At 54.5% G+C, this 11,606-nt stretch overlaps 1 protein-coding gene across 7 annotated transcripts; it reads left to right on the top strand.

The window, feature by feature from the left end:
- The first annotated feature begins 55 nt into the window (after positions 1–55).
- On the top strand, positions 56–10,382 carry LOC115638906. 7 transcript variants are annotated; one of them, XM_030540978.1, is made up of 7 exons: positions 56–134; positions 1,861–2,144; positions 4,212–4,882; positions 5,561–5,631; positions 6,241–6,486; positions 7,701–7,931; positions 9,308–10,382. In XM_030540978.1, exons 2-7 carry the CDS (start codon positions 1,930–1,932, stop codon positions 9,353–9,355), a joined length of 1,482 nt encoding a protein of 493 aa, XP_030396838.1. In that variant the 5' UTR covers positions 56–134; positions 1,861–1,929; the 3' UTR covers positions 9,356–10,382. The 7 variants fall into 7 exon arrangements, with proteins under 7 accessions (XP_030396838.1, XP_030396832.1, XP_030396839.1 ...); XM_030540972.1 differs by having other exon boundaries at positions 7,701–7,947; XM_030540979.1 differs by having other exon boundaries at positions 8,988–9,400.
- The last annotated feature ends 1,224 nt before the right edge of the window (positions 10,383–11,606 follow it).

Below are 11,606 nucleotides of genomic sequence, written 5' to 3'. Positions count from 1 at the left end.
GGAACCGATCCCTGGTCTCCAATCAGCGGGAGACAGGGCCAGACTTCAGCCAGTGGGCAAGCGGCAGGGGCGGGACTCGGGGACCAGGAAATGGTGTCAGGGCTGTAAACAGGCACATGGAGGGGCTGTTAAAGGTACAGTGTCCCGGGGGGAGGGAAGGATGGGGGTGGATAACAGGGGGTGGGGGACGAAAGGGAGGGTCCATACAGGGGGCACATGGAGGAAACAGAGGGAAGGGGACGTGGGGGGGGACAGACAGGAGCAAGGAGGGAGGGGGCAGACAGGGGACATATGGGGGAATAGACAGAGGGAAGGGGCAGACAGGGGACATGTGGGGAAAACAGAGGAGGAGGAAGGGGGGGACAGACAGAAGCAAGGAGGGAGGGGGCAGACAGGGGACATGTGGGGAAAACAGAGAAGAGGAGGAAGGGGGGACAGACAGGAGCAAGGAGGGAGGGGGCAGACGGGACATATGGGGGAATAGACAGAGGGAAGGGGCAGACAGGGGACATGTGGGGGAAAACAGAGGAGGAGGGAGGGGGGGACAGACAGAAGCAAGGAGGGAGGGGGCAGACAGGGGACATGTGGGGAAAACAGAGAAGAGGAGGAAGGGGGGACAGACAGGAGCAAGGAGGGAAGGGGGCAGACAGGGGACATGTGGGGAAAACAGAGAGGAGGAGGAAGGGGGGACAGACAGGAGCAAGGAGGGAGGGGGCAGACAGGGGACATGTGGGGGAATAGACAGAGAAGAGGAGGAAGGGGGGACAGGGGACATGTGGGGAAAACAGAGGAGGAGCAAGGGGGAGGGGGCAGACAGGGGACATGTGGGGGAATAGACAGAGGGTAGGGGTAGACAGGGGACGTGGGGAAAACAGAGAGGAGGAGGAAGTGGGGGGACAGACAAGGCTCCAGACAGGAGACAAGTGGGTTCAGTCAGGGCAAGGAGAAGAGGATGGGGATCAGACAGATGTCATGAGTGGGGGGAAATTAAACAGAGGACAAGGAAAGAAAGCAGGAAAAAGAGCTGAAAAGAGACAGGACTAGACAGGTTCAAGTACATGAAGGGTTGTTACAAGGAGGAGGGAGAAAAAGTGTTCTTCTTGGCCTCTGGGGACAGGACAAGAAGCAATGGGCTTAAATTGCAGCAAGGGAGGTTTAGGTTGGACATTAGGAAAAACTTCCTGTCAGGGTGGTTAAGCACTGGAATAAATTGCCTGAGGAGGTTGTGGAATCTCCATCATTGGGGATTTTGAAGAGCAGGTTGGAAAAACACCTGTCAGGGATGATCTAAGTAATACTTAGTCCTGCCTGGAGTGCAGGGGACTGCACTGGATGACCTCTCAAGGTCCCTTCCAGTCCTGTGATTCTATAAGGTTACAAGAAAGGGAGGAGGTCAGACAGAGGGCAAAGAGGGACCAAAGTGGGTGATCAGGACAGGGGTAGTAAGGGAGGAGGAGGAGAAGGGAACAGAAAGCAGTGCAGGGCCAGACAGGAACAGGATGAGGGAGAAACAGGTGTCAAAATAGGAAAAGGGCTGTTTTTAGAGAGGGTTTGGGGAATCACATGTGGGACAAGGAGCCAGACATGTGCATCAGAGAGAGGGGAGGCAGATGAGGGAACCAGATCAGAGGAGAGGGTGATGGGGCTAATCAGAGAGAAGGATGGAAAGCTAAACTAATCCTAAACCAAGAAAATGTGTGTGTGAGTGCTGAGGGTAGAAGTTGGGGGCTGGATCAACTGGACCAGTGGTGAGGGTGTTAGGACAGTGTCAGATCAAAACTGGTCTTTGTATACAATCCTTTTCCATTTCTTTTTTCCTGCTGGTGTCTCTTCCCATCTCTCTCCCCCTTCTCTCTCCAGCAGGTTGAATTTTCCTCCCTCTCCTCCACTATGTTTCATTGAGGCTGGAAGGTGTGACTATGAGAGCCAATGTCTGGTCGTGTCACTGACCTGCAGGCTCTGCAGAGCCACCTCCAGGCCATGGAGCAAGGGATGGGAGATGGCAAGCAGCTGGACGATCACCCACTGTACCAACTGCCTGAGCCTGGGCTGGAAGGTGCTGTTCTCTGCAGCCCTGACTTCCAGCAGCCCCAGGAGCTGGAGCTCCAGGAGTCCCGAGGACACGCCCCCCCAGAATGTACCAGGTATGAGGGAGGGCATGCCACAACAGATTCACCCAGCTGGACCCACTGAGAACTGGTGAGAAGGCACAGTAGTGGGGGCCTGAAGTGACTTTTTGCAGAAGGCAGTGTGGCTTAGAGGTTAGAGCACTGGACTGGAATTCAGCAGACCTGGCTTTGATTCCTGGCTTGATGGGTGACCTTGGACAAGCTACTTCTTCCCCTCCTTGACACCTCCAGCTTTAATGGTTGCTGCTGTTATGGGACACCAGCCCAGCAGGAACTGGATTGTGACCCTCAAACTTGTTTCTTACAATCCCTTGAAGATGGTAATAGCTGGCAGTCACTGGGCTCGATCTGAACAGTCCCTGATAGGGAAAAGGCCCCAGCTCCCATTCCCTGTAGCCCTCTGGTCCCACTTATTAGGTCCCAATTCCTAGAGAATGACTCTGCAGAGCCCCAGAAGCAGCAGCTACAATTTAGAACCGCGTGTGAGCATAGCAGATAGGGTGCTGGACTTGGGTGCTACACCCATCTCTGCTGCAGACTCTCTAGGCTGCTTATTCCATTCCGTGCCTTAATTCCCTGCCCGTAAGGTGGGATATGGGATAATAGTTCCCCCATATCCCAGGTGTGTGTTGAGGATACAGTCCAGTTCTGGTGTCCACAACTGAAGATGAATTGGAGAAGGGTCAGAGAAGAGCCACAAGTAGGAGGAAAGGATTAGAAAATGCCTTGTAGTGATAGACACAAAGAGAGGGTTAAGGGGTGATTTGATCTGTAAGTACCTACATGGGGAACAGATATATAATAACAAGCTCTTCACTCTAGCGGAGAAAGGTCTAACACGCTCCCATGAAGCTAGACCCATTCAGAGTGGAAATAAGGTGTAAATTTTTAATAGTGAGAATCATTAACCATTAGAATAATTTACCAACGGTCATGGTGGAGTCTCCATCACTGGCAATGTTAAAACAAGATAGGATGCGTTGTTCTAGAAGATCTGCCCTGGGAATTGTTTGGGGAGTCTCTGGCCTGTGGTGTGCAGGAGGTCAGACTAGATGATCACATTGATCCCTTCTGGCCTTGGAATCTGAGTCCATTAATAAGGGTGAGGTGCTCTGATGCTGCATGGGGAGGGCCATCTAAGTCCCTAGATCAGGGGTAGGCAACCTATGGCACGGGTGCCGAAGGTGGCACACAAGTTGATTTTCAGTGGCACACTCACTACCTGGGTCCTGGCCACCAGTCCCGGAGGCTCTGCATTTTAATTAAATTTTAAATGAAGCCTCTTAAACATTTTTAAAACTTTATTTACTTTACATACAACAACAGTTTAGTTATATATTATAGACTTATAGAAAGAGACCTTCTAAAAACATTAACGTGTATTACTGGCACACGAAACCTTAAATTAGAATGAATAAATGAAGACTTGGCACACCACTTCTGAAAGGTTGCCGACCCCTGCCCTAGATAGAGTGAATACAATAGCGTTAGCTATGGGGGGCATGGGGGGGTAATGGAAGAGCTCTCTTTGTCACTAGGACCTGTCTGATCTCACAAGCTAAGCAGAGCCTAGTCTTTGTCCAGGAGACTTTCACAGACCACCCCAGTGCTGGTGATTCGGCACCATGCCAGGAGGTGCTTAGCAGCAATTTAGGTTTGAGCTGCAGATGTGGGAGGCCCCTGCAATGCTCACTGAAATCAGAGGGTCTTTGAATATACTGTCTTTTGAATTACACTGAAAGCCACAATCCTGAAGGCTTGTGGCCATTAAAGATCCTCTGGAACTTTTCACAAGAATTAGCCCCAGTAGGCTGCCCAGTGGTGGAGTTCCAACAGTTCCAATCTACCTCCAGAAATTCCCCCTGGAATATCAAGTGGATATAACATTCTCCTTCACTTCCTCCCATAAATTGCTGTTAAACAGCTGCCACATACCACCCCGGAAGTGACTGCATTTCACTGGTGGGTGATCTGCTTGCTATATGTGCATACACACAGTTTGTACAGTATTTGGAGACAGTAAAGGGAGGAAAGATGTGATTTAATTATACTTGCTTCTTCTTGGCTTTTGTCTGCTTCCAGCACCCAACCTCATGGAGCCCTGAGCAGCCTTGGGAGGCCCAGCCACTCTCTGCTGTGTGTGGAAGAGGAGATCAAGAACCGGAAAAGACCCAGGCTCTCCAACGGACCCCAGGCCAGTCCCAGCCTTGTCTCTCACTTCCCTCGTGCGCTGAGCGGGCCACAGCCCCAGGGCCCGTCCCCCTTTGGACATGTCCTTCAGAGCAATAGCCTGGATCTCCACAGGAGACGTCCCCAGGACGGGCTGCCACACACCAGGACTTTGGACAATCCCAGAGCTGCGCATTCTGGGGCCTCAGTGCTCTACAGGCCCAGCACAGAGCAGCTGGAGTCTCCATCCCTGAATAACGGACTCGAGGACGGCTGCCCATGGAGTAGCCGAGTTCCCTCAGGAGGCAGCAGCATTAGCAACCGAGTGAGCAAGGTGACAGGTCTATATGCTGAGCTGGTCAAGGAGCTGGAGCTGCAGATGTCCGAGCTGCGGAATCTCCTCGCCTCTCGGGAAGAGGCCGCCATGTGGCAGGAGAGGAGGATCAAGGAGCTGGAGCTGGAGAATCAGCAGCTGAAGAGCCAGCTCCGGAACCTAGAGGAGCAGAACGACCTCCTCTCCAGCAGGAACGGGGCAGGGGCATCGGTGGGCAGGACGGTGCTGGGGTCCGGAACCAGCGGTGTTGGTAACCGAATCCTCCTTCCTTTCCTGCCTTAGCATCATGGAGGCAGTTTGCAGCTATGCCAGCTCTGATGGTGTAAACCCGCTCTCAGGCTCCAAGGCCTCAGCTGGTCTCTCCATTCCCCCCTTAAAATGGTGCCCAGCTGGCTAGAGGCATTAGAGCGTGTGCAGTGGGGGCATCACCTTATCCCAAGGTATCAGGCCTTGGCCCCAGCTAGAGGCAGCAGCTCAGCCTGATAGACCAATAGTGTGATCTGGCTGGGCAAACCCCATGTCCCTAGGTTAGAGCTGGGAATACCCGTGAGAGACAATCTGGGCTTGGCAGCAGACTCTGGCCTCCCCCTGCGCCTGGCTGGGGGTTCCATGGGGTCCTGCCTCCAGCTCGAGTGTGGTGGCTGGAACTCTAGCGGTGCTGCCTAGAGAGAAGAGCACGGCCAGCCATCTGGGCAGCTGCATGGACGCCAGGTCTGTAGAGAGGCTCCTGGGCTGGGATCAAAGGGACACGCACCTGTCTGAGCTGTGGGCAAGTGGGCATAAGGTGAGCAGCTGGATGGCTAGGGAAGGACTCGTTCTTTGTGCATGTCTGGGACTCGCGTGTGCCCCAGCTCCACCTGAGGTCTGTCCAGGGATGGAATTCCTCTGCGATGTTCAGCTCCATCTCTGTGCGTGTGTCTCTCCCCAGACATCAACAAGAGCAACATCCAGTTCCTGAAAGGCCTGGTGGGTCTGCTGGAGAGCAACGCAGCATTGCAGGTGGGTGCCCCAGTGTCTCCCTTTGTCCAAGCAGTAGCTACCAGCACCTTGGAGGCAAAAGGCTTCCCTGGGTGCGTACGAATCAGAGAGGCTGGAGATGAAGAAACCCCATTTGAGCCCATCTGCGCAGCCTCACGGCCCTGGAGAACATTTTCTAAGGGTTGGCCCAGTGTAATTTTAACTATTCCAGGCAATGGGGGGGTTTTGCTCCTGGGGAGAGGATCCCTCACCCTCTGCTGTCATTCTTCACCCCCCGCCCCCATATCCCAGTTAAACCCCGTTGTATCATTGCAGGGGCAAGCAGAGTCTCCTGGGCACCCCCTTGGTGTTTCCTCCCTCCATAGCCTCTGATCATGTCCTCCTGTTTAGCCAAGCCTCACCAACTTAGCTCAGTTTCTCCAGCCAGGACCCTGCTCTTCTCTGAACACTCTCCAGTTTCTTTCTGGTGTTGAGGAGCCGAGAACTGAAAGCAGGTTGGGCCAGAGCTTACGGAGGGCCTCCTGGGAAGCAGGGAGGGGTGGAGGCAGAAAAGGGTAGCTCATTTATCACTTAGTTTTTCCACCACACATCCCTGTCTGTGGCATCCCCACGCATTCGCTCCTATTGCAGGCCAATGGTCTCCAGCCATTCACCTCTCTCACGGTGGGGGAGCAGAGGTGCACCCCAGCTGAAGTCCCAAAAAGCCCCCCGGTCTGGAGGACGCGAGCTGGGGTCCCAAGCGGCTTCCCACCCTGGCTGAGCACAGAGGACGGCTCGGGGAGCCCCGTCACGCTCAGCGAAGCCACCTGCTTATGGGAGGAGAACATACAAGATACGCTGCCCGATGGCACCCCGGTGTGGGCGTCACCCGTGGAGGTGGGTGTTCCGCGATCGGTTCCTATGTTGCCCATTGCTCATTGAATGCCTGGGGATGCTGCCTAATGGGACCCCAGGAGGGCAGTAGCCATAATAGGGGATGGCGCATATGCCTCGGGGGGAGAGGGAGGATTGAGCATTATCTTTTCTCCTTGGAGCCAGGACCCTCCCTACCCTTCCAGCAGGACAGGTGGACACCTCAGTCCCACACTTGTCCGGGCAGAGGCTGAACGTGGAGGGACCACGGCTACTTCCCAGCGTCCCTAGGAAAGCTGACTGAGCCCTGCTCTGAGATCCCCTCCCTCTTTGTTTGGATCAAAGGCTCCAAAGCCAGATATTCTGCCCCACCCATACCACTTCCAGCTCTCTTAAGAGGGGCCCAGACACACTCTGAACGGGTTGGGGAAATGGCTGCGACAGGGTGTTCCTAAATCAGCAACAGACGCACCTCGGTTCTTCCTTTTACCGATCAGCCAGCGCATGCCAAGCTCAGGCTTCTGTGATTCCCTGGGCCCGCGCTTGCCCCCCCAGCCATGCTGGGCAGAGGAACCAAGCCCAAACAGGCAGCTGCTCCAGCCTTAAAAGGTGCCTGGATTCCTGAGGACTGCGGAAATGGGGCATTAAGCCTCTCCTGGCTGAGTGAGAGAGGGGAGACTCCTATTGCTGGCTCCGGGGGTGTTATCCAAGCTCTGGCATCTCTCCCAAGACCAACAGGGTGCAGGTTTGCCCTATAGTATCTGGAGCGATAGGCAGGACTCAACTTGGAGCGCTGTGTGTGGCCGCTGCTCTCGGACGAACACCTTCCTGCCCTATTTTAAAGTAGGCCCTTACTTAAATTCCAGTTGAAAGGCAGGAGTGCAGTCGAGTGACTAGAGCAGGGGGCAAGAATCCTGGGTTCTAATCCTGCTGTAGGATGGAGTGTAGTCTAGTGGTTGGAGCAGGAGATGAGTCAGGACTCCTGGGTTATGTTCCCAGCTCTGCCACTAACGTGCTATGTGAGCCAAGGCAAGTTACGCAGTCTTTCAGTGCCTCGCTTTCCCCATCTGTAAAATGAGGGCTGAGATCAACGGGATTGGGCCTGAGAGAGGACAGCGGGGGTTAGCCCATTGTCTGGCGCTTGTTTAGCCTGCACGGTAAGGTCTGCCTGAGTCTCCCCAGACTCCAGGCACCCACAAAGGGCAGAAAGACGAGGGGTTTCTCTCCCTTTGCCATAGGAGAATGGGAGGCCCAAGCTGGAGCTTATTCCCAACTCGGGGGTCTACATCACCCACCACCAGCTGGACGACCTCTCGCAGGTTTCCACCGACAAGCCCAAGCTGATGACCAGGCGCCTGCTGGATTACTTCTTCTCCCGGGAGACGCTCGCCAGGTCTTCGGCCACTGGCCAGCGCATCGCCCACAACAACACGACCATGGAGAAACCCATCCGCCTGCCGGTTGCAGTGGTAAATGCTATCAAAGGTAGGGGGGGTGGGCAGGGGGCTTTGTGGAGGGAGATGGGGCGAGGCTGGGGCTCCCGACAATGCGGAGGGTGGAGAGCGCACATGGTGTCAATCCCTCGCAGACCGGACAGGATGACGCTGTTTGATCCTGGCCGACAGGTTCCTTCTGCTCACCTCCTCCATTGTCCTTGCCCAGCACGAGGGGTTCTGTTTGGTGCGAAGTCGGACTGCCTGAGACTGAATCCACAGAGCCGGCGGATAGCACCGGCAGGGGCACTTCGAGCGTCCGTCCCACAGCAAAGCCAACGGGGCTGAGGCCTGCTTGGGGTTTTCCTCAGGCAGCCTTTCCCGTCTGCATGCCTGGTTCAGTTCTCAGCTCCCTTGCTGAGACTGCCAGAGCTGGCCAGTTAGTGCCAGGGTGGTGACGGCTGCTGGGGATCGGGACTTGCTGTCTACTGGCAAAAGGACCGAGCCGCCCCACTCCTTTCACTTTGACCATGCCCCACCCTAGGGAGATGCTGATTTTCAGTCCCTGGCGAGCTGGGCTTGATTTGAACTGGGGACTTAAAGAAAAGCTCAGAGCCCATTCCCAGCCCCTCGAACCATCCAATCTGCTATTTGGGAATATATTTTATCCGTACCCTCATCTGTGCTGGTACAACTCCCCCTTCTGCTGTAGTGCATGACCCCAAAACACAGCAGCATTGTTACTGCCAAAAGAGCCATTGGGCCCGGCCCAGCGAATTCCAAAACGTAACCACCCAGCATTAGTAGTGCGAAAGAGAGGGTTAGCTTTAATACCCCAAGCTGTGTGCCTGGGTTGGACAGGCGGAGACGCCGGAACAATTCTAACAGCAGATGCAGGCCAAGGTTTCCAGAAAGGGTCCACTCGTGGCACCTTAAAGGGTCCTGATTTTCAGGAGTGCCGGTGCTAAGTGCTTTCTGAAAACCCCATCAAGGAGTCTCAGATTGGGCACCCACAAGCCACAGCAGCCCAGATCCCCAGTCAGGTCCCCCTGCGCTTTACAAGCCTTCAACTCACTAGCATTTCTGATCTAGTTAATCAGCCGTCCTTGCGCAGTTCCTATGACGTAGGGATTACCACCCAGTTTGGCAGCAAAGGATTCAGACACAGAGGGTGAAGAGACCGCCGTGCTAAATGCAAGATCAGATTGGATAGGTGATGCCCTAGGCTGCACAGCAAGTTAGTAGCACCTCTGAGATGAGAGCCTGCTGTCCTTGTCTTGGTCCTACTTGCTGCAGGATCTTAGGGGTTTTGCATGATGGGAGCTGGCAGGATTCATCTCAGTGGATTCATAAAAAGCCAGAACGACTCTGGTTTTTTGCTCCACTTCTCTGCCCTCCCCACCCTCCTCCAGAGTACGTCACCAAAGTGTGCGGCAAGAGCTGCAACTTCAACGCCGTGATCAACAGCAAGTGTGGCACCTCTCGAAGGGCGGTCAAGAAAATGATCATCAAGATGGAGTAGACGGTGCCTGGGCCAGAGCCTCCCAAACGTCCAACAGCGAACCAGCTCTGAAAACGTTCCTCAGAGGATCCGTGTCGCCCCCACTCCAACAGACGCTGGGGTGCTGGTGGCCCAGGTCCCCTCCCACACAGCTACCCTGAGGGTGAGCGCGGTGGAGATAATGCGCCCCTCCTGGCAGACTTTACGGGGGCAGCAGTGGTGCAGCTTGAGCTCTCGTGCACTTAGTACGTGCCCTGCGGGGCCTGAAGCACCTGCTGTGTAGCCATCCTGGGGCAGTCAGTCCTAGCATGCAGACCTCAGTGCGTGCATTCCTGGGGAGGGGTCACTGGGGGAGAAGAGAGCTGGCAGGTGCATTCTGCCGCCATAGTTCTGACGTTCCGTTCTAACGAGTCCCTGAGGAGGGAGGACTGATCCCACAGGGGATGCCGCACTCACCCATGGGAAATCTTTGTCCTCTTTCAAAACTTGTCAGCTCCATTCTGGAATCCCAGCTCTGCGACGCTGAACATTAACCCTGCAGCCCTCTCCCCTGCCTCTGGGCAAGCGCTTCTCCCAGCGCATCAGACTGGAAGAGGGATAGTGCCGGCAGTGCAATGGGGCCCAAGCTGCAGTCACGGCACTGGACACTCTGGCAAGAGCAAGGGAACTTCTGCTTTGAAACAGTTCTTACCAGACTGTTTACCAGCTGAGCCTGTAGATAAACCCAGAGCCTTAAGTCTTTGGAGTTGGAGGGGGGCGGGATTCAGTCTCCCTCCCATCCAGCAAGGTCTGCTCTCATGCGAAGACTCATGGCGTGGCTCAACTGACAATTTCTCTGCTCGCTGTAGGTGTAAGAATTTAACTGGGGGCAGGACATTTTCCCTTCCCCCCGTAAAGAAAGTTCCCATAAATACTCTATTTCTTGTAAATAAAATAATCCTTCCTCTCTTCCTGACTTCCCTAATAAAGGCTGGAATGTAACAGTGCAGGCTGTTGTTTCTCCTTATTGCTTCCCCATGCTGGGGGGCAGAGCATGGTGGAATTTAGAGTCTCTAGGGTTGTTAGAGAGATTAAAAGTAGCATCTTGGGATGCTAAGCCACCTACAGTAGACACAGCCAAAACAGACTGGGTAATTTTAACTGTAGTTCCTTCCCTCCTGTCCCAGACGCTGAACTATTTCTTACCGACCCCCCGAGCCATGATCCAGCCTGAAGGCCTCTCGGAACGAGAATTCAAAGGGGCCAGTTTGGTGCACTTCCTGGCTTCGTCTGGCAGGCTCAGAATGGAGCAATTCCCACCTTCCCATTCCCAAGGATGAGCTGACAATGACGCTGCCTCCTTTAAGAAGATCCTTCTCTCGCTTCCAGGAGATGTTAACAGAGTATAGCAGGGGCAGCTGTGTGTGTGGAGGGGGAGGGATGGAGGTAGGAGGACACTTTCCAACGACTCCAGTTTCTGAGCAATTTCTCCCGCCCTCCAGGTCACCGGGCAGCTTTTGAAAGCCATTGGCTGTACTTTTTCCTGCCCAGATTTGGTGAACAGGGCTTGATTGAAGGCCTTTGGGTACCCAGAGCAGGGACAGCACAAGGGCTTCCCCAGTAGTGCCCCAGCCCTGGAGAAGGGACTTTAAAGGGGCCAGCCCCCTCCATCTGATTTTTGGTTGAGAATGCCCCCAAGGGGGATTATGGCAATGGTGGTTCATCTCGACATGGACACTCGTCTGAGGGGAACCAGCAGTTCATTTCCCAAGGTCAGGCAGGTTAGAGGGTAAAGCTAGTGTCGCCCCATCCAGGGAAGGACTCACAGACGGTTCTGAGGTCTGGCCTGAGTGCACCGACAGGATCCTTTTTTGGGTGAAGCTCGGGAGGATTAGAGAGCTACTCCAAAAGATGAAAGCCAGTGGGCAGCAACTGTAAAGCTCTTTGCAACAAGGACTGTCTCTTATTCTAACAATACGGGTCCTAGCACAATGGGGCCTTAATACAAATAACAGTGTGGCCTGGTGGGTGGGGCATTGGCCTGGGATTCAGGACACCTGGGTTCTATTCTCAGCTCTGCCACTGACCCTGACCCGGTCACTTCCCCTCTGTGTGCCGATCTTTCTCCTCCCAGCCTTTGCTTTGTCTAGGTAGACCGTCAGCTCCTTGGGGCAGAGATAACGTAGGTGGCTCCAGTGAACGGGGTTGAAATCTCAGCGGTCTCTTAGTGC

This window comes from Gopherus evgoodei, chromosome 23 (genome assembly GCF_007399415.2).
Source record: "Gopherus evgoodei ecotype Sinaloan lineage chromosome 23, rGopEvg1_v1.p, whole genome shotgun sequence".
Taxonomy (NCBI): domain Eukaryota; kingdom Metazoa; phylum Chordata; order Testudines; family Testudinidae; genus Gopherus; species Gopherus evgoodei.
The sequence above is the reverse complement of the archived record's forward strand: the minus strand, read 5'-3'. Positions and strand labels throughout refer to the sequence as shown.